Below are 23,402 nucleotides of genomic sequence, written 5' to 3' on the forward strand. Positions count from 1 at the left end.
GGCCAGTAGTTGTCAAGGTATTAAACTATCAGACTGACAATCAGTCTTTAGGCCCCACTGGCGGCAATACAGAAAGAATCCATTTATATCAGCTTGAATTCATTTCTTAAAAGCTAACATGACTTGCCAGCAAATACCATGACAGCAGTTGTCTCTGACAGCTGAGTGTACTTGAAATAATCTAGTCCTGTGATCAATACAAAAAGCCTGTCTCTGTCTGTGGCTGTGTCAAGAGCGAAGAGTTAAGATCCAGTTGTCAAACTCCTTTCACAGTTAGACTTGTGTTGTCACTGAGCAAGCAGACGACTGGTGACCTCTTCCTCCTCCTGGAGTCCTCCCAGTTAACAGCACCAGAATACTGATGGGAAGATTGAGCTGAAGGTCGATGTGAGGTGAAAATGTGATGAACAGACGGCCGCAGGGCAGTGATGGAGCGAGAGGAGAAATGTTAAGTATAAACTTGAGAAGTGATCAACAGGACAGCAAAACTTAGATTGGAAAACATTGTGCCTCATTCTTCTCTCATCTCTCTCCCTCTCTCTGTCTCTTTTAGCTCCAGGTGGTTTCCAGACACTGAAAGACTTTTCAGGAGTTTCTGGAGATTAAAGAACAGATTTGGGCTGAGCTCATCAGATCTACCAGAAGGACCTTGGTGACCTGGGGAGGAAACAGACAAACACACTCTCTTCAACACTCACACATACACACTCACATGGACATACACACTCTGTTGCACCCTGAGGAACTCGTGTATAGAGACATGTCATGTTCGCACAAGATAAAAGTCAAAACAAGGTAGAACTATGAAAACCTTTCAGCTGAAAATCTTCCTCATAACATGAAGCTGTTGAAAACTGGATGATGCTTTGAAGATGGAGAAAGGAGGGAAATTATGTGGGTGATTCACCATTATTAAAGTAATCCAAGAATATTTGACAGCTTCGCCATGAAACAGCAATGTTATCAAGATGTTTTTACTCTATAGTCTGAATACATAAACAAAATGCGCTAGCTATCATCTACAGAGGTTGTCAAACCTGAAGTTGGTAGATATTAGATTTAAGTGATTGAGAGTTGTCTGCTTTTGAAACTAAATATTTCTGTGGGTACAATTACATTTCAGCATTTGCATCTAACAAACTTTGCTTTAAAAAGATTTTAAACCAAAATGATGAAGTCACATTATTGGAAGACGTTATGATTATTAAAGCCACACAATAGGTCGTAATATCAGTCGCCCAAAATACGACATATAGTTACATTTGAGTGACAGATGCCATCTGAACTAGTAGCGTAGTAATTATGACCCCAAGCAGGGGCGCAGTTGAGATGGCATCTACATAAATTGACAAATATCCTCATTTGGAGGCGGCGGGTTGGGTGGATGCTGTAGCCCAACAGTGGACTTGAGCGGACTTTGCCACAGGAGACTAGGGCTGTGCAATATGACCAAAATCCCATATCCTGATATAGGTCCTTTCATATCCAGATAACGATACATATCACGATATAGCACATTTTCTGTAAATTCAACCAATAAATTGTTTATATAAAATTACCAAATGGAAAGAACTATTTCTTATTACATTTTGAATTATATACTCAACAAATAAAAGGTACTTACTCATATTTGATTATTTTTCTTTTTATTTAAAACCTTTGTGTACATTTTCATTCAAGCATACATTCAATTAAGAAAAAGGGGGCCGTGGGCAAAATGTCTGAGTCTGGGGTTTGTTTTGAGCACTTGACTGTACTTTTGTGGCTCTCATCTGTAGACTCTCTCCGAACTGTTTGACATGATTTTTGGATAGGTGGTAAAAGACATTAGTGGTGTTTGAGCCTGTTGTGGGGACCAGTCAGTCAGACTTTTCATACCAAAGCCACATCCATGTGACAGAAGTAGCGGCTCTTCTAGGTACGAGTACCTTGTTTTGTCTTTGCTGGTCGGAGTCCTTCTCCTGTTTGGAATTACCTTGATCCATGTCACTCTCCTCCATGTTTGTTAGTGTTATCTTCATGCAAATTTCCTGCCTGCATCTGTGCTGGAGGAATGCAAGGCGTCGTCCAAATGACAAAAAATATTGCCGTAAAGAGTGTGATTTGCGACAAAAGAAATACACGATAGAGCATAATATGAAACAATAGATGCTTTTCTATCACCACACAATATATATCGCCACATCACACAGCCCTACAGAAGGCCCTTGTTTGTTTCCTGTTTCCAACCACAAATGTCACATTGAAGGAAGTAGTAACTTAAACCCACACCACATGTTTCTCTAACCTTAACAAAGTTATCATTTTAACCCAAACCATGATCTTTCCCTAAATCTAACCAAGTGGTTTTTGTGCCTAAACCTAACCAGACCTTAAGCACAGCATTGTCACATCATAAAACATAATTTTTTGCAACTGATTTAGAAAGCACAGACCAATGATGTCCTGCCAATTACAGCCGATAAGAGCGCCAGATTAGAAAAAGCTCCTATGTGTCTTTCTGGAGTGCATGGTCAAACACCTTTTTTGGTTGTTTAATTTGGAGGACTTGTTGCAATTTTTTATTAACAATGATATGATGAACACACAGAAGTATCACCCGATTCTAGAGTTCCTCTCAGCTAGGCTACGAAACATTTTAGCATCTTTCAGCTTACTGTTTTGGTTTTACAGCCCACAACTTTACTGCCATGATTCACTCTTACAGCTCCCATCAACCTTGTTTTCAGCAGCAGCAGGTATCTGTTTTCAGCAAAAGTGTTCTACTAAACATACCAGATGCACAGCAGGCAGACAGGTAAGTAACTCAGTGGTGAATATAGTGGAACATTTAGAAGCTCAAGATATTTCAGTTAGTAGAGACCACAACAGAGCTAAAAGGAGAGTGAATATTTGACCTACATTCATTCAGTAGCCAGAAACACAACTCAGCACAGAAGCTAATGTTACTTTGCGTGTGCCGATATGATGTGTAAATAGGCAACTGTTTACTAACATGTTCAGTATTACATCATAGCTACATAAATACTATGCATGTGCATTGAAACTGTATAACAGGACACCTCAAATATATGTTGTTGTAAATAAGTGCACAAGGTAGAGTATATTACACTGCATGTTACTATGGTATCACAACGTCTTTGTGCCACATGACCAGTTAACTCTCACTGGTAAGGTGGGGTTCCAATAGCTACTTCCATTTTGGATCAGGTTCCCAGTTCATAAAATTTCAGATCCACCAAGCTGAGCCTTTTTATCCCTCCTCACTTTTTCATTTAGTAATGAGCAATAAACAAAACATTTCGCATGCAATTAGGCCACTGCTAAAAACAGTAGTGTTACTGCCTTCTCAGCTAACAAATTATGATTACAGATCTAAATTGAATCTTCGAGTTTTAGCTATTTATAAATGTAGTTACTTGGAGTTGAGAGCTTAACATAATTAATTTTAATTTGAAAGAATTTAGATTTAAAAAGTGGATATGACACTGGATTCAGACTGAATAAAATGCTATCAACCCTACTCACTGGTAGAATTTACCCATCCATGAGTTGAACCGACTGTAAACACACTTTAAGGATAAAAATCTGAACACGGCCTCTTTTTGCCTGAGGTAAGTGGCCATGGTAAAATCTCAATAATATAATCAGTATAATCAATGATGATGGACTTGGTGGAGAAAACGCCACCTACGCCTCAAATATTATTACTTACGTAACAATAAGTAAATAGTATTTGCATGATCAGTTATTTGCTGCCCTGTGTGTTCATGCCTAAATTCCTGTTTGACTGTATATCTAAGCTGAAACTTAACTCACAAAAACAGCAAGAACTGGGGAAAGGATGAAAGTGGCATCAAAAAATGAAGACAGTGAAGCTAAATATGTGGCAGAAAAGTTAAAAACATGGTCAACACCTACATGCTGCTTCAAGGCAGACAGCTTTGCAAGATGAATGACAGGAGTTGGGGTGAAAACTTGACCAACTGAGGAGGAGGAGGGCAGGTCTGACACACTTCCTGCCTCAAGATGAGAAGTTGCACATTTTATCTTGAAGTTGTTAGTTCCAGTGCCAGTAAGAGATGAGTAGAGATAGCACTTAATACAGAGAGCTATTTAAAAGCTGCTGACATGTTCTGTTCTGTTGCTATAAACTGATGAGCATGTTTCACAGCTGACTTTTTTCAGGTGTTCAGCTCATACATCACTTCACTGTGCGAATGTATGGGAAAAAAGTGGAATCCCAACTGGAGCTTCACAGTACATGATCATGAAGTAGTCTTAAATAGGGCTGCAAATCACTTTATGGATTGATCATTTGTTGATAATAGTAAGAAATGCAATAGCTTGTTTATCCAACCAACAGGCTAACACCTAAAGATATTCAATGTACTATCAGAGCTACATTACAGCCGCAGACTTTCAGCTGCTGAATTCTCTGTGATTCCTAACAAACACTAACACTGACACAAACAAACAACTACCTTTACAATATAATGTTGGAGCTAAGATGTGGTGCCACTATTACAACTTATGAAGCCAAATATAGTGCTTCGGAATCTGACACAACAGAGTATGGAGGAGGACGTTACCACTGGAGCTACGGTACAGCAGCAGCCGACAGAGAGGCACAGCCAGACAGACGGCTGCAGCATTGACTGATGCCCGGGGCAGAGAGAATGGAGACAGAACAGAAAACTTTGTTACGCTGCAACAAACTTTACGGTGCTTTGATATTGATTTTGTTTTCTGACAGATTATTATATCGGACTTTGCCAACTGTGAATACAGAACAGCAAACAACAACTGTGTTAACTGTAACTTATGTGGCTGCATTCAGCTTGAGCACTTGATTTGACAAGTGCTTGTAGTTTTTCCCACCCCTTCATCCACGATTGTTTCCCAAAACAAGCTGACTTTTTGACTGTCCACCAGCACCGTGCAGCACTCAGTAAATTTGCATTGCTCGACATAACGTTAACTGACTCCAGTACGCCATTGGTGTTATGATCCTTGCACTCCAGTACAATATATCCAGATTTGATGACGAAAAACGTTTTGTAAATGAAAATAAGCCTCAGTAAAGAGATATAATACTGCTACTGACTAACTTTGTCTTTGGTGCTCTGCTGGCCATGAACACACTGTCAGTAGAGTCAGTCAGTCTGATTCAATTCAATACCCAATGCATTCTGGTAGTTGTAGGATTCCCCCCTAAGAGCGGTATGGGGAATCTATGGCCTTTTTCTCAGTTTTCTCTGGTCATAGGGCACCAATTTCAAAAATAATTGCACATTTCTACTATATAGGTGACCTAGTTTTAAGAAATCTTCATAATCACACAGCAGTGAATTTTGATCAATCACTAAAATTGTTACCCTATAATGTGCTTGACTGGCTATTCGATTTATGGACTAATTGTTCCACCCCATCAGTCTTGGTTATGATATCACTGTACAGTCATTAAACAAGCCAGTTTAAACTAAACCACTTTATTAAGGGGTTAAACCAAAAATGAGCCCATACAAAATGCCAGTGATACTGTATCATTTCACAGGAAACATGACTTCATGTGCACACAACTGGAGTACAGTAGGTCAAAGTTGAACTACGAAGGCCCCGTGTAAACGATTATGGAGGTTTATAATCGACAGTTTGATTAATAATTTTGCACTTGCCTTCATTTTCTCTTTCAAATAAGTTCAGGGGTTTATATAAATCCTGCCTGATTGTCTGACTGCTCATATTTCTTTTATGGTCTGGATTCTTTTTTTGTGATGTCACCACCTTCCCAGATCTTAGCGATTAACTTGGTGAGTAAAGTAAATATTACTGATAGAACTAAGCTGTAGTCAAACAAAAAAACATTTGTGTTTGGTGTGCTTGTTGGACCTCATATAATTCTTCATGTAATTGTTCTATCAGTACTTATAGCTCATTAATAACACAGAATGCAATTAGAAAAACAGTTCATCAAACCCTCTATCTCAGCTAGTGAGGGCAACAGTTAACTTACAATAAATCACTGCGTTGTTAGACAAAATCAAGGATCAAGAAAGGCTCCAGACAAAGCTCATTTTCAAATGCACAGTTATAAATAAAGACAATATCTGGCTCTTAGTTAAAACACAACACAGTACAGTGAATAACTTACTTCACTAAACTCAAAACCAATGTTTTTTCCTCTCTGTTCCTCAGTAATCATCACTGAGTAGGCACTACATATTCTTCAGCTCCTCTAACTTACTTTTGGTCAGACAAAATTTGAAAGTTTACACACAGGTTGAATCTGAGTAGATTTGGCTTTCTGCCATCACATCACTTAACAAAGGATTTTGACAAATATTTAAATAAAAGTCTAAATCTGTGGCTAATCTTTTAATAAAAAATAGTCCCTCTTTTTAAGCTCTACAGCTGTCACCAACAGCTTAATCAACCCTCCTCCTGAAAAAATAATTGCAGTGATTTTGAAATAGCAGGTTTTGGAGCTGGCACCAAATTTAAAAGACAATCCTGGAGGCCTGTTACACTAGTGAAAGGACCGATGAGATTTCTATGGGGGAAAGTATTGGAGCTCTCCCAACTGTAAGGAGTTTTGTATTTGATGCTTCTTGGATTGAGCTAAGAGACGTGTTGAAATCCTGGAATGGCAACATATACTCTATAACAGAGTGCTGAGGAGTAAGGAGAGACTGCCCAGGCTGGGCAAGATAAAGTGAAAGAAATATGAAGAGGCATTCCCATGGTGTAGTTGTGATTATTTTCAATTTTCAAATGGAGGATGGGGGAAGTGAGTGAAAATGTGCAGCTTTGGTATGAAGGTTCATAGCTGAAGTTACATTTTCTCTCTTTTAACTAGCAGCCTGTATAAAGCAACATGATTCATAGAAGACACCGATGTTGTCCAAAGGGATGTTTTACAGTGCAGACGTACTGCGGAGTATCTCCTCCCCGACCGTCATGAATTTCCTTCTGAAGATTGTGTCAATAGAACCATGGGGAAGAAAAACGGTCTCAACAAAGATGAAGTGACAAGCAAGTTACAACAGCAGAGCGCAGACAGTTAAGAAGAAGAAAGAGTGAGACAGAAAGGCGCATAAGTCGGATGAGGTAACGTTAAATCTCTATCTCACTGCTGACAGACAAAAGTGACAGTAATATGAGGTGAATTTGCATAGCAGATGTTCCCCTACGCAGGGCTAGATTTATTGGACTAGCAAACACTGGGATGGCTACGTGCCATCTGTCATACAGCAGCAGCAGATAAATTAAAAGCAACAGCTGTGAGTATACTGTGGAGGTAAGGGCAAGTTATAGCATCTCGCTCAGAGGAGGAAGAGATGCGTGTCAGGGAGGTTATTCCCTTCGGGAAGTCGGATGAGGAAATGGAAACGAGAGAGAGGAGAAAAAAGCAGAACTGTGGAGAAAGAGAGAGGGTGGCAAACAGAGGGAGAGACATTTTCAGAGGTGTGTTCACTCTGAGTTATCGTCTGATTATCATTTGTATTCTCAATTCGTCAAAAAGTGGCGAGCAGCTACATATTGCGGTAAAGAAATGTCATTCCTATACGTGTGTGAGCCCACATAAGATTTGTTTGTGCTTGCACAGGTGGCCTGGATTACATTTTGTACTTCCTCAAGTATTACTGAAACAAGGAAATTGTAATAGCCATTTCTAATCAGACAATATTACATTTGTTGAATCATTAATCCATTAAACCATTAATCATATTAATCAAATCTTTCTTTCACTATGTTTTTAGTCAAAGTGAAAATCTTCTGCCTTCTTTCTCTCTCTGGCTTTCTACCTAATGATTTTCCTCTTAATTCCACAACAGCCTGTGGCTCTGGTTAGAGCTACATTAGGAATTAATGTGTTCATCATGACACAAGCGTCAAAGTATTGTAGTCCAGGGGCTAAACACAGGGTTCAATGCATTCTGCTGTCTTCAAATCAAACGCAAACTAATACTTCTTTCTCCACAGAGCAGCCGGGACGATCATGGATACACTGAATATGACTATGAAATTCTGGCTGTGATTATAGCTTCTGTAAATATAATGAGCAGTAAATATGCTGGGGATGGGGCAGCACAAATAACTTTTAATTATCGATTATTGTGAAAATGCCACTGTGATTCAGAGCACAATTTTTTTTTAGGGTTTTCCTTATTTAAAGTCTGTTCTGCCTCAAAAACCCTGCGCCTGCTTATCTTCTTGGACAACAATGGCTTTCCCCGCAGTTAACGGAGCAGCAGAGAGGCTGCTCTCCACTGCTGGAGACATGACGTTAATAACACAGCGGAGCACTGCGCCTCCCCTCATTTTGTTATACTCATACAGGCAGGAGACTGTAAAATGCTTTCAAATTAATTAATTAATTAATGCAGTTTTTAATGCAACTTATTAAAATAAAAACGCTGCCGACTATTTATCTTATCTGCCAGTTATGTTTCATATTGTATTGTGGACTAAGGACACCAGTCAATGGTTTGGCACCATTTTCTATTAATTCAATCGAGAATCAATTCTGAATCGTACCAGCACCCAAGTATTGCCATTGTATTGAATCAGGAGATAATCATATCGTCTCAGACCTACCTGAGATGCTAACCACGACCAATAATAAACTTCTACGGCGGATCTGCTAATAATTCCAATGCATAACATATACTGTAGTCAACCAGAGCTATTCTGGAGTTCAAGAAGTCTGATGTCTGAAAAGTCTGATTTTTTCAGTGAAAAATCTGATAAACACTGTGCGCTGCATGCTGAGCACCAAATGGCAGATAGACATGGCAGTTGGAAACTTACTGAAGTAAATAAAGAAGCAGATATTTCCCTCAAGAGCTGGTGGAGACCAAAACAGAGCTAAAAGGAACATGACTCCAAATTAATGTTAATGTTGCTCTGTGTCTGTTGTGTAATTGCACAACCGTTTGCTAACAACTTACAGCTTGTGACCTCCAAGTGGCAAAAAAAATTAATTAATACTGCTTTCAAAAAATTATATTATGACGTATTCATATTAACTGATATTTTTTCACATAAATACATTATGTAAACATTCAACATTAAAGAATTTTTGACTCTGATGTACTGAAGAGGATATTTTACAGTTAAAAGACTTGCTAGTGCTCTCTGGTAGACATACTATAAAACAACAAACAACACTGTTTCTAAATTACTTAAAACATAGCTTTGAATTTCTTCAGTGCAATTTCACATTCTTTTTATTCCTCCTTTCTTCTTTCCATCTTCTTTTATATTCATATACTCAATACCATCATCTGCAATAAGCTAACATTCACTGATATACTGTATATTCCTTGACCATTTGTATTGGTCAGGGTCTACTTTTTAACACCTTCTGTAAGTCATGTCCTTCCTATCAATGATATTTATCGAATACACACTTCATCAGTTACCACTACACCACTAGTCCTATGAGGAAACACTCATAGTGAAAAAGGGGCAGTTTCATAGCCATCTTATGGAACCTTTAAAAAGACAATTTAATACCATATGACCATATGAAACAATACAGACACTTCGATCTGATACACTGTCCAGGAATTCAGAGTTTCAGAGTATTCTTGGAGTTGTTGTTGCCATTTCACACAGTCGCATCCAACAAAGCAATCTCTCTCACACACTCACACACTCACACACACACACCACTGTTGAAATAACAGTGCAGGTTTAGAGTCAAACCTGCTTCAAACCACAAATTGCCCCCCATAATCATCATCTGTCTCTTTGTTGTAGAGCCGGTCCCTTTACACAAGCCACAGTGTGTCATAGCTTCTGGAGAAACACCTGGCATTAGCTTACTTAATGTGTTTCCCATAACCAATAACGACTATCTGTAAAAACAACAATGACCATGCTAGGGCACAATAATTATTGCCAGTGAAGCAGTCCAGATTTCTGCTTTCTGCTTTGTGCAAGTAAAAATGGAAAACTGTGGATAAAGTGATCCTGTTGTTGTGGAATTATATAACTTGACTGGTGATTTTTAATCTTACCTAAAAACTGCTTTCCATTTGTACTTTACCCAAAGCACACCATATGGCTTTTTGAATTGATTTCCATTCATTTCATCACAGCATGATAATCAACTTGCAGAGACTTGAAACTTGTTTGAGCAACATCATCTGTCGCAGATATAACTTTAATGTTTTTATCAAGACTACATCATCGGTGCATAGGGACTATTGAACTTTGTTGTTGCTTCTGACATCTGACACCCATGAGTCGACTACTCTTTTAATGCAATTAATGTAATTAAACTCATTAATGCAAAAAGTGTCCAAAATCAATTGGCTCTAGTAATGGCAATGTCGTTCTTGATATTCTAAACCTTGGTGATGCTTTGACCTTTCATCTAGCTAATGGCATTCCCATCTACCTCAGTTACTTTGTGTTAAGTCTAGTCTTTTGGATTTGATTTTCCACCAGCGTAGTTCATTAATTCATACTTTTTGGTAGCTGACTTTTAAATCTTGGTTGTTAGTGCTTTGGAGAGTTTTAAAAACAGTCCCTCCTCACAGCTCAATTATCATGTGATGGTAACTTAATTCACACATTAAAAAACATGAAATAAATGAATTTGGTCATTGTGATGTATGAACTATATCTCAATGTTTAAGTCTCTGCAGGTGGATTTTGTTATTGCCACCCCGACACAAATATAACTACAATTTTATGGGAATGGGAGCATCATTATTCAAAATGAAACCTACTTCAGTATAACACAGCCGGACCCAGTAGGCGGTGCTGTCCAGAACACTTGTATCCTGGTGCGTCTACGAGGTGTACTCTCCGTCACTGCAGGGGGACAGTTGGTCATGAACTGTGTGTCATCCTCATCAATGATCTAGAAACAAAAGAATTGAGGATACAGTATTAACATTGAAAAGCAAATTAACTCGATTTTGAAAATGTCACCATGATCTTTTTGTCCAAACCAGTTTTTCCCAGAAAATGAGGATCCAAAGCAGTGGAGACTTACTGCTGCAGGAGGCAACAGGCCTTGCATTGCCACAAGAGCTTTTCTCTTACTGTGTTCTGGCAAGGCTCAATATTGAGATAGAAGTTATTTCTGGTAGCATGTAGACTAGTAATCTGTTCTTCTCTCAATCAACATGAAACTTCTGACACTTTACTGGACAAACACACCACTCTCTAGGTATTTGCTCCCAATTTTAAACAGGAAAACATGGTGGAAATATTGTCAGATATCTCCTGAACCATCCACTGAACTCAGTTTCTGAGTTTATTTAAAATAGCACCTTGTTCAAATAGTTGTTCATTAGAGGGTGGCAAGTTAAATCAACATCCTAATACTCCCTGTAGTTATCTGATTGCTACAGCACAGATCTGGTCAGGCTCAGTTTATTCTCAGTAGAACTTTTTAGCCATGCTAGCAGCGTGGGTCTATAGATGGTGATGTCAGTCTGTTGGTCAGTCCAACACTTTGATGGAGACTGAAATACCTAAACAACAACTATTGGATGGTGCGGTGGCTGCACCACGTGTCAACACCAAGTGTTAGTAGTATTCTTTTTAACACTGTTAATATACAAACATTTCAAGTAATGACAGCACACACAGCCTTTTGTTTTCATACAGCACACACTTTATTACTGGCGGTTTGTTTGCTAAATTGAGTGCAAACATTTTGGTTAACATTCTGTCATTAACATTTCCTGCTTACGTTAAATTGTTCTACCTTTGTTTTTCATGGATCAGGCAAGTCCTCCCCTGGCCAAAAGAAGTGGCACCAGTAAAGATGGCCTCTTATACTGTGACAAGTAAGAAGTGGAAGAGGCCAACTGGGTTTGCCAGAGGGGAGTCTGCCTCTCAGGATCCAGGCAACTTAAATTATTTGGGGTTTTAAGTTTTGTTGTTTTTCTTGGGTTGGACAGTTAGTTTGGTTCTAAATATTTTTTGATTTAAATCTTTGTTGATATTAAAGATTAATTTGTGATATAGAGTTAATTGTTTATTCCTGCCCCCCTTCTATGTCTGCATAGGCTAGCCTGTGTGTATATACCCTCCCTTTGTGTCATTTAGTGGGTCAGTTATGTTCAGTTTAGGTTAGTTTGCTGTTTATTTAATTGATCTCAGTTTGAGTTAAAGGACCCTAGTTTTGAAATTGTTTCACACACCTGGTGCTCTTGAGCCATACTGTTTGGTCCTTGACAGATGGATTGTCATGAATATGTGTATGTTCATGGTCCACAGAGGATGACTAACTTTGATGATCCTCTGACTTTGACTCTAGGGCCACTGTGAGGTTGACATTTCTGTTTTATTGGGGGGAAATAGGAAACAACTATTAGATGGATTGGCATCAACATTAGCACAGATACAGTATCTATGGTGCCCAGAGGATACTGTAAATTCCTAGTGACTTTGGTGACTTTACCTCCAGCACCATGAGCAGGTTGACATTTGTGTCATTGATTACTATGCATTTTGTTGCAGACATTCATGGTCTTTGTGAATTTTGGTGATCCTGACTTTTTATCTACCGCCATCAACAGGTCAAAATTTCAATTAGACCAACTGTTTTTCTTTACAATGAGCATTACAACTTGCAAGAGCTGTTAGCATGGCAGTAAACTCTTAGTCTTGTTCAGACTTAACTTCTTTAGAAAAACATTTTAACTTGCAAGATTTAATCTGGTTTTTGCAAGGCTAGGAAACAACAGGGATTATGTCATATTTGGTCCAAATTTTGTAAAATGATGCCATTCCTCAATTAATCAGTTAGTTGATTGAAAGAAAATTAATTATCAACTATTTTGATTATTGAATAATCGTTATAGTAATTTTTAAGCAAAAATGACAATGCCATTTGCTGGTTGCAGCTTCTCAAAGTTGAGGATTTGAAGCTTTCCTTTGTCATAAATGATAGTAAACTGAATGTCTTTGGATTTTGGACTGTTGACCAGACAAAACTAGACATTTGACATCACCATGAAATTGTAACAGGCATTTTTCACTAGTTTTCTAATATTTTATAAACAAAACGATTAGTAGAGAAAATAATCAGATAAATCATTAATGAAAATAATTGTGCATGAATATTAATTTTACAATTAAATGTTCATGAGGAAAACAGTTGCTTATAGGTAATCCATTTTGATTTACAGTTACTAACCATTCGACTAAACATCAAACATCAAAGCTGTCAAAGAGGTTTACCAATAGCAATAAAGGAAATTTGGGGAAAAGTCTTGTTTTCTGCCAAAGGCCCTTTTGAGGAACAGCTATCCACATAAAGAAAACCATAATGGAAACAACTAAACGACTAAAAGTGCTAGCTTCTGTTTATTTATTTGTTTGTTTTGTTCCTTTGCTTGCTCACCTACAATAACACATTAGCAGAGGCTAGGTTTATGTGATTTTATCAGAGGAGAATTTATGCACTTTGCATCCTCGTAAATATGTTGTGGGTGCAGAGAGTGAGCAGTCTTTCTCGTTCATCAGTGATGAGAGGTACTGTGCTATGGGGGCAGCTGCAGAGTGCAGAGATGTGTGCACTGTGCATGTCCAGTTTTAATAATGTATAAGTTTGGGGAGTGAGCCATTAAATAAACTCACAAGTCAACATTAATCTGATCAATGGCTAACTGATGTCTATGCTTAAAACAGCACCAGTGACAGTAATATGGCCTATCTTAAATTCTGATTCGATCACTTATTGTTTTTTCCTCATTAAATCACAGCAGTGACATCAGCTTGAGCCAAATGTAAAGTTGTGTGAAAAAGGACATTTCTCAAATTCCCAAAGTGAAGCTTTGTATAAAAACAGCCTTGTGTATTCAAGATGCGTCTATCCCAGCCCTGAAGTATTTGGACCTTGTCAGACATTTTAAAGACTAAACACACAGACACACACATGCACACATGACCTATGACCTTGTTGCTAGTGTTCTCCAGCTGCCTCGGCTCAACAATAACAATGACCTAAGACCCAGTCCCAATGTCCTCATAGGACATTAAAAGGGAGAAGAAAGTCAAAGACAGCTCTTTCTTTCCTTCTTTTTCATTTTCTTTCTTTCACAAACACCCCTATTTATTCCACACGCACACATCCGCACACAAGAACACATACGCACAAAGTAGGAACATACTGAAATGAACACAGATCTGGACATACACATGCATACACACACACATACAGACACTTCTCTGTACTTCTGTGTTGACTTCCCCATGCCTCCTTATTCACAATTTGGTTTACTTTGTGTCACGAAGTCTCATGTTCTGTCAGTCAAAAGCAGGCACAAACAACTGGCTAAAAAGCACATGAAGAAAAAGAGAGAAAGAGATGGAGAGCAGGGGGAGACATAAAAAAGATAGGGACAGAAAAGGAGCAAGAGAAACATAAAAGAAGAGGAAGGCATAGACTTAAAGAATAGACAGACAGACTGAGAGTTCTGTGAGAGAGGGGAATATAGAGATAGAACAGGCCTAACATGATAAATTGAAACTGAAATGGTACAAGGATAATACTTAAAACCTGTGTCTAGACATAAGAAAAATATAGCTTATTTTGTGTAGTGAAGCTGAGGTCTCACATGTATATGTACACACTTACCATCTAGAGCAATGGCACAACAATGACAGAGTGTATGAATAGGACGGGTGTCCATCACTGCATTTGTCCTCTGGAAAACTGCAGTCTGTACGATAGCGATGATAATAATACAATTAAGACAGTATATCAAGACCAGAGTCAATGCAGTCTAATCCCAAGTAATGTTCTACATTACTTGGGATTGGTCATTCCACATTCTACATTACGATGGTCATTCTACATTCTACATTATGATGGTCATTCTACATTCTACATTATGATGGTCAATGCCATGTCAAGGCAGACAAGACCTAAGTCAAGACAGGCATGTTTGAACTCATGACAGTTCGGTACTAATTCAGTACAGTCATAGATGGCAAGTCAAGACAAGCGAGTCCCTACTGTAGTTATGTAAGTCCCAAGTCCTAAACACTGGGTTCCAAGTCAAAATGGTCAATTCCAAACTCAAGCCTGTTATGTCCCAAATCATTGCTGAAGTCAATTCTCAAGTCATGTTTCAGGTCAAGATAGCGAATGCCAAGTCAAGACAGACGCGTCCCAATTCAAGACAGTCAAGTCCAAAGTCAGGGTAGGCCTATTTGAACTCAAGACAGTAAAGTCCAGAGTCAACACAAGTGAGTCAATAAAATCCCAAGTCAAGACAGTTAAGTGCCATGTGAAGACAAGAAAGACAATGTTAAATCCTGAAAGTCCTAACGGTGCATTCCAAGGCAAATCAAAGCCAAATTCAAGATGAGCAAGTCCCAAGTTAAGCCCCAAGTCAGGACAGTAAAATTCCAATTTAAGGTCAAGATAGTGAAAGCACAGTCAAGACACTCAGATCCATATTCCAGACAGTCAGGTCCCTAGACTAAATGTGGGTTCCTGTTTTTTTTTTCATCAACTTTAAACTTTCAAATGGAAACCCTGTTTTAAGACTAGCAAGTCAACATTCAAGACAGAAAGTCCCAAATCGACACAGTCAAGTCAATCAAATTAAGACAGTCAAGTCACATGCCAAGACAGCTAAGTCCAAGGTTAGGTCCCAAGTCCTAAACACTGGGTTCAAAGTCAAGACAATCAAATCCTCCTGTAGGCCCAGAGAGTCAAGTCCTACAACAAAACAGGTACATTTCAAGTCCTACACTTTGGATTTCAAGTTGTAAACTCGATATTCTTTTCTTTTTTTCTTGTTTTTCATTCTAATTTGGCAACCCCCTGTTTGAGAGCAGTATCTGTAGTCCGAATGTGAATGGCATTTGGCTGCATGCATACCCACCATCCCGTCTGAATGTGTCAGTTCGTTAGTTTGCTTGTGCTCTCTTTGCTGCTGGTCCAGAAACGACACCTTCAATTTGTGCTTACAGTGGGGAGACAAAGTCTTTCAAGTTACCAGGCACAAGCCCAGGTGAAGTTGAGTCATTGCTGTTCGAGTCTAAACCAGGTTGCCAGTCTTTTTTCTGATTTTGTCAAAGAAGAATTCAAGGTCATCGGTCAAGTTTGACTCAAGTCCAGCTCATGTGGTTAAAGTTTCAAGCAATAGTTTTCCATCACTTGTTTACAGGATATCTGTGAGAGATGGAACGACAGACAGACAGGAAGAGAGACAGAAAGGGAGTGTGGGAAGACTGGCAAAGGAGCGTTTGTTTTCACTGCAGAGGCTGGCATGTCTGTGTGTGTCCACGGTTTGTCTATCTCAATCTCTTTCCCTCAATCTCTCGCTCTCTGTTGAGACGGTAAACACAGATGCTTCAGAGTGCCTGCACAAGCAAACGCCAAGCCCTGTTCAAACACACACACACACACACACACACACACACACACACACACACACGCACACGCACGCACACACACACACACACACAAACACACATACACATACACCATCATGCACACAAAGAGACAGAGAGCTGGAGACAGACAAAGGCAAACTCAGGCTCGAACAGACACCCAGGATCCCTGGAGAAAACTGACAATAAGAGTGATATTAGTGTGTAGGTGTGCGTTTTTGTGGCTGTGTGTGTGTGTGTGTGTGCGTGCCCGTGTGGTTGGTGTGAGCACACATTGCAGGTTACTAATTAAATGCAAAGCAGTTACAAAAGAGTGAATACAGTTACAACCTTTGGGACTTAAGTGCGGAGATGAATCTTTTCAGAGGAAAAACAGGTAGACAGATAGATTGAAATGTCACATCAACACTCGAAGATGAGCTTATTTCAGAAAGTAACAAAGTTCTCTTGCCTCGATGAAGACCTTGGAGGCGCCGCCATTTTGCCTTGAGCTTTCTATCAATCAAAGCCATACTATTACTGCAGAATACCGCTGAGATCTTGGGGCTATCACCAATATTGCATCATATTACATTTTGTGTCTGAGCCACCCAACCAAGGCAGCAGTGTCACATATCCAAACAGCTACTCTGTAAAAGACTTACTCTTTGTGTGTGTGTGTGTGTGCGCAGGTTTATTTCCTAGCAAATGGAGCCAATTCTGTGGCTTGTGGCATTCAATTACACAAAACAACACTGGAGAAAAGGCAGTGTATTGTTCAATGGGTCTGTTTAATGTAAAAATAACCCCAAAGCTCTTTCTAAAATGCACAGTTATATGCACATTTTTAGAGTAACAATGCTTTGTAGAGGTGAATTTAAGAGAATTTCTTAAAGTTTCTATGAGCTGTAATGCTGTCGGTGCTGTCAAACCAAGGAGTGTGTGTGTGTTTGTGTCTTGTCTGTGTTCATGCAGACACAAAAATTTGACTTGTAAAGAAAGGTTGGATGATTTCTTTTCTGCATTTCTTTAAGTCTGTCATGTCCTTTTCTCATCTCTGTTTTTCTTGTGCGAAAGCTCTGACGTTATCGGGGTTTTGGTGTGAAAAGCTTTGACAATAACAGGCAAGTCTGTCACCTTAACTAAAGAGCGTACTCAGGGAAAAGACTAAATCACACCGAGATATATATAAGCAATGTGGTAAAGGCGAAGACTTTCCATGACGAAGGCTAGCCATTACAAGCACTGGGCATTCCATCTTTTGACCTAAAGTGTGATTTTTACCTGACCTGTTACTGAATCGCTACTGAACTGCTACTGACTGCTGTCTGCAAATAAAGTAAACCTGCATTAAAACAAGCAGTTTTTCCAACTGGTATCATCATTTCTTTCCCCTAAAAGAAATGTCAAGTCATGTGTTTAATTGACAGCTGTTTTGAGTTGCTAAAGTATCTCCAATTTCAAAATACAACCTCACATTTTCTCCTATATTCTCAAGTTCTATACAAGTTATTTTTTTAAATCAGTAAATTAGTCACACCTGTCAATCACTGGCTTGTTGATGCTGTCATATATATATATATATATATATATATATATATATATATATACATACATATAATATTTCATCCTCTTTTGTAGACTGGATGGAGCTGTTTTCTTCTGAGGACAGAAGAATGCTGGTTATTGGTTTATTCATGGCAACAGGGAGCTTCACTTACAGGGTATCATGGTTTCATGTCAACAATTTAACCTGCATAATAACCTAACCATAGTGCAGGGCCAATATTTTTCTGAACAAGTAAACATGGCCTTTGTGTATGTGTGCACATGTAGGGTGTGTGTGTTTGCGTGTGTGTCTGTTTTCCAGCCTGTTTTTGCCCACTCAGTTTGTTTAGGCTATTCTCAATAAGAAACAGCATGAATAAACTAGACAGGCTCCTACTCACACCAAGGTTGAATCACAGAGCTTCTGAGACTACAACAGTCCTCCTCAATCAATTTCTGCTTGTGGCGACGTTTTTTTTTTTTTTTTTTAAATGATACCAAACAGTGGTATTTAGTTTCCTATTTCAAGCAATTTCAGTCTACCAGTTAGTAGAGTAGAGCATATTTACCATAATTTCACAAAATACAGTATATGTAAGCATTTATTTGAAAAGATACACAAGAGATGAAAAACCTCTGGATCCTCATCTAGTCTTCATCTTTGGTGCTAAATGATCTTCGCTGTAGTGTTTATGTATGCAACTTCAAGATCAATTGTCAGTCAAACAGTGTGAGCACTAATGCACGAGTGCAAAATGTCAAGACCCAAGGTTCAGTTTCCAGTAATGATGCCTCCAATTTGCTCTCGCTTGCATTCTATCAAACACAATGTTTGTTGGTGGGAAGCCAGTGAGGGATCAGTTGTTGTTGCTGCATTAGTGACATCTACTCGTTGGTTGGGGCATATATGAATACCAACAACTCATGTTGCTCTGCCTCCTGTGAATGAACCTCAATCCAATTCTGGGTATAGCTTGTTATGTTATCTGTGATACAGATTATCATAATGGCCATTCATTTATCTGAAAATGCTTTGCACTTGACTTGTAAAAATCTATTATGCTCACATTTCTTACATCAAATCACAAAACCCTCAAAATGATTTGTCACCTCCCTGAGCTCATTTTCTCCGACACTTGAGGAACCACAACTGAGTCCCTAGAGAACCATGGAGTGCAGTAAGTAGGAAATAATGGCCTCACACTCATAGTCTTGATGCATTATGTATTTAATAAGTCATGATCAGTGCAATCAGTGCAGAGCACAGCATTATTTATGCAGACTTCACGCATCTGAACCAACCGGCTTGTCAAGCATAATAAATAAACATTGTGTAAACTGTTCTGTGGTTCCACTGAAAGTTACTTGAAGATGTCCTTGTGAATTCCTGTTAATCAGAAAACAAGGAGGGGGTGCAAGTCTTGGGCTCCTGTAGTATTTATTTGTCTTATGGTGCTTAGAGAGGCAATAATTACGCTAGGATCACATTTGAGCATGATTATACTACATATCAGGTCACCATCATTTCAACCCCGTGCACATCTTACACATCCTTTTCTTTAAAGCCCTCTAAGCTCTGCTTGACTTATGTAATTGCTTCAGTCTGAAACCTATGACTTGCTGTGCCACTTTAAACTGATTTGGTTTGTTTATCCCCAGCTAAACTCAGAACCCTAGATAATCTGTGCAAGAAAAAAAGAAGATAATATCTCATGTCTGCTCATCTCTCCCCTTATCCAAACAAACTCTGCTTGTCTCCCTGAGCAATAACACGTTGCTGGCCTAGATAAATATGACCCACGTCCCACACTAATGCAAAGAGGGCTGGGAAAAACACACATGCAGACCCACACGTATACACACATGCCCATTCGGTGCATATATAAGTACAAAGACACTCATTCCCAACCAAACAATGACTTGCAGACTCAGAGGGATACTGAGTCTCACACACACACACAGATGCACACTCGCAGACATACTCTCTAAGGTCTGACACATTAAGACAGAAGTCCTTTAATGGTAGTATTGGGGACAAAGAGCAGATTATTGCTTAAGGAAAAAACAATGAGCAGCGACTCTCGTGGTTGTGGTGTTTTAGTGAAACAGCAGGCGGGCACATTCCAGGACAGATGCCAGAAACAACCGAAGTACCAGAGAGCGAGCAGAGAGAACAGCCGTACAGGGAACCACAACTGTGTTCATTTGGCTCCTCTTCCACTGCACAATAACAATCATGACATTGCAAAACTCACTACATAATTAACTTGTGGAAAATAAACTGTCAGGAATATGAATTGTTCTATAAACTTCACTTTACATAAGTATTATTATGTAAACCTCTCTGATAAAAAGAAGCTGAGTTTGATGGATTGAGGTCATTTAGATAAAGAGCCAGACTGACTGTCATGCTGCATCTCCTCTTATCCACCTGCTAATATAACTGTGACTAAAAGGACGGCGTATTTAATAAATCAAATCATTCTCAAACTAATTTTTGTTATTATAAGAATCCAATGAGATAACGTTGTGTGCTTATAATGAAGCGTCATGCAAGACACACTTTTCAGAACTTTTCTGATCCAAATATATTCTTTAAACACTTGACAATGTTCTGGCAGCAGCTTATCTCTGGAGGCCTTAATCGTTTTCCACATGTGGATAAAAGTGTCAATTACAACTGTCAATTACAGAACGAGAAGTGTCTGATGGATTTGCCAATATGAATTAAAGAGATTGCAAAGCCAGATTGTCAACTTCAATTTTGCTCCAGCTCAATCTACAATGTTCCAGCCTCTGCTCTACTCCTGGTCTCCGCCTCACTCAGGACTCTGTTGGGCCTGTGAGGTTGAGACTGTGAGGTGTTTATTGTGCAAAGAGCAGAAATCAAATAGAGCAGAGTGAGCTGAGATGTTTGAGCTTGAACTGTTTAAACTAAAACGATCCGAGCATGTTAACAGCACTTTGTGACTGCCCAGCTGCTTTCCACAGTGGGTGTCTCACACTTTCCTTCATCGTGATTCAGACAAAACCACAATCCTACTGAAGGCACATTTTTATAAATAAACAAATTGTTTCAATTATTGGTGTTCATTCTCAAATGTCACTGATTTAATTGATGCCACACTTTTTATATTTTATCTTGTGGCTGTTATTGTTTTATCATTTGTAAAGCACTGCATAAACTCGCAAAGGATGTTCATAATTTCAGAGGTAGGAAAACTCGGAGAGCCGATCCAGAGCCAGTGCTGCTGTGAGAGGTCAAACCTCAGCCAGGCATCAAGAGTTTATACCACATAAGAAGCAAAGATCCAGTAGCAAGAGGAACAAATGAGCAACTTAATCAATGTAGATTTTTTGAAACTGCATTTTCATTTGGATTTGGATCAAAAAATACACATGGTGATAGAGAAACATGAGATACATGTGCCAATTTTTCATTTAAATCAGTGCAGTATTTCTGAAAACCGCAAAAATGTTCATAATTGTCCATCTTGCAATTGTTGCAAATTTCAAGATCCACTAATCATTTGTTCCTTGGCCCATGGCTGGACTGTCAACCACGTTTTATTTGAATTTGGTAACATCCCAACTAACAGACTAACAAATGGAACTGAAAACACCCTCGGTGAGGGTAACAAACGGATCAGTTACTTCCAGATCCAAGGAACAAGGAAATCCTAATGCTACAGCATACTTATGACAAAAGTGGGTTTCCAACTTTGTGGCAACTGTTGGAAGAAACCTCTTTCCTGTTTCAACATGATATTCCCCCCGTGCACAAAGCCAGGTCCATAAAGACATGCTTTTCCTGGTTTGGTGTAGAAGAACCGGGCTGACCTTTGGGATGGAACTACAACTATAAGCCAGGCCTTATCTCCCCACATCAGTGGTTGACCTCAATGATGAATGGGAGCAAATCCCCACAGCCAGGATCCAAAATTCTGCAGAAAGCCTTCACTGGAGAGTGCTGTTACAGCAGCAGATAAATGCTCATGGTTTGGGAATGTGTCTAATGTTGAGGTTACTTACTCTTAGCCATACAGTGTACATTACACTCAGTTGCCAGTTTATTAGGTCCACCTTGGTTAAAACTTAAGCAGGCTAACACAACTGCCCTACAATATATCCTTCAAGATTCAAGATGTTTATTTTCTCTCCGGTTGTACAAGAACACTCGTGTGAAATTCTTTAACTGGGAGGCTCCATTACAGAAAACAGCAAATAAATGTATATAAGGCATATATTAAATATATATATATAAAAGCAATAAAAGGTGCATGTACAATCATTAATCAGACATTGCACAGATGTTTAGATTGCACTGCTCAGTTTTCAATCCCTTGACTTACAGGCTTTTGGCAGAGTCACCACATGTCTTACATTGTAAAAAGCTGAGTTACTCAGAAATACTAAGAAATTTGCATGTGACTTGTACTAAACAGATTTTAAAATAGTTGTTATGAAGAAAATAGTTTTGTGCAATTTAATTGTCTTTGCCTGTATGTTCACAGGTCTATATATGAATAGATACAGGAGAGGGGATATCAGAACCATGTTGATAGGACATTCTGAGCCTTAAGTAATATCAAAAAATGATGGTCATAATAATGATAATGTAATTCAAAGTTTTCGAACTACAGTTCCCATTATACTGTAGTTTTATATGATGGGAAGTAATGTTCCCATAGAGTCAGTGTGAGTTAGCTGTGGGCTACACCTGAGCTCTGTTCATTTAGCCTTTCTGGCAACATTCTGGCAAATTGTCACCATGAAAAGTCATGAGTGAATGAACTATTAGCAGTTCCTCTTTGCACTGTGAACATGGATATACAGACGTTCCCTGAAATCACTGGATTACTGTGACACTGAAGAAAACTCAAAACTTGATGATTAAAGGGGCAGTTGCAAGGAGCTTTTTTTTTTCTTTTTTACTTCAAAGCGCATTTATGGACATTTATCTGTGATCGGGACATCTGAGATATTTATGGCCCTGAAAAGTTATAGTCATCCTCAATCACACCAGATGTGTATCATGCCTGTGTGCTCAGATTTGACTGAATTAAGACTCTGAGAAGAAGGAGTGGGGTCATTGACGCAAGTCGCATCCACTGGGTGCAAAGGGTTCAGAGGAACAGCGTCAAACAGTGTTTCCTCAAACTGAAATGTAAACATTGTTATTGTCACACAAGCATGCGCCAGCCTTGATTGACTGTTCATTCACATAACAGGAACTGATTTGGTCACTAAAAGTTTATTTCACTGCGTCATCAATGAAAAACCCAAATATAGTGGACATTTCATACCACCCACACTGTTTCACTTGCCAACAGATGTTTCCAACATCTTTTTTTTTTTAAAGGAGGGTCTTAGGTTTAAAACAAAGAGTTGGTTAAAAACCTTACATTCACTGTTCAGTCTGCATGTGGAGAAAAACAACATGATGATTACATCATGATGTAAAATCAACATTATTATTTGTTTAAAGGTCA

At 38.8% G+C, this 23,402-nt stretch overlaps 1 protein-coding gene across 3 annotated transcripts in view; it reads right to left on the reverse strand.

Moving 5' to 3' along the window:
* The window catches only part of LOC121896922 (spondin-1-like), a 98,038-nt gene that overhangs the window by 71,905 nt on the left and 2,731 nt on the right, over positions 1–23,402 (reverse strand). The window contains exons 1-2 of one of the 3 annotated variants that reach the window (XM_042411012.1): positions 14,615–14,755; positions 10,746–10,879 (exon numbers count right to left, since the gene is read on the reverse strand). In XM_042411012.1, the coding sequence (XP_042266946.1) occupies positions 10,746–10,879; positions 14,615–14,617 (137 nt within the window). In that variant the 5' untranslated portion in view covers positions 14,618–14,755. Of the gene's footprint in view, positions 1–10,745; positions 10,880–11,734; positions 12,811–14,614; positions 14,756–23,402 lie in introns of those variants that run through there. The other 2 variants (XM_042411013.1, XM_042411011.1) reach the window with 2 other exon arrangements.

The sequence above is a fragment of the Thunnus maccoyii genome, chromosome 5 (genome assembly GCF_910596095.1).
Source record: "Thunnus maccoyii chromosome 5, fThuMac1.1, whole genome shotgun sequence".
Classification (NCBI taxonomy): Eukaryota; Metazoa; Chordata; class Actinopteri; order Scombriformes; family Scombridae; genus Thunnus; species Thunnus maccoyii.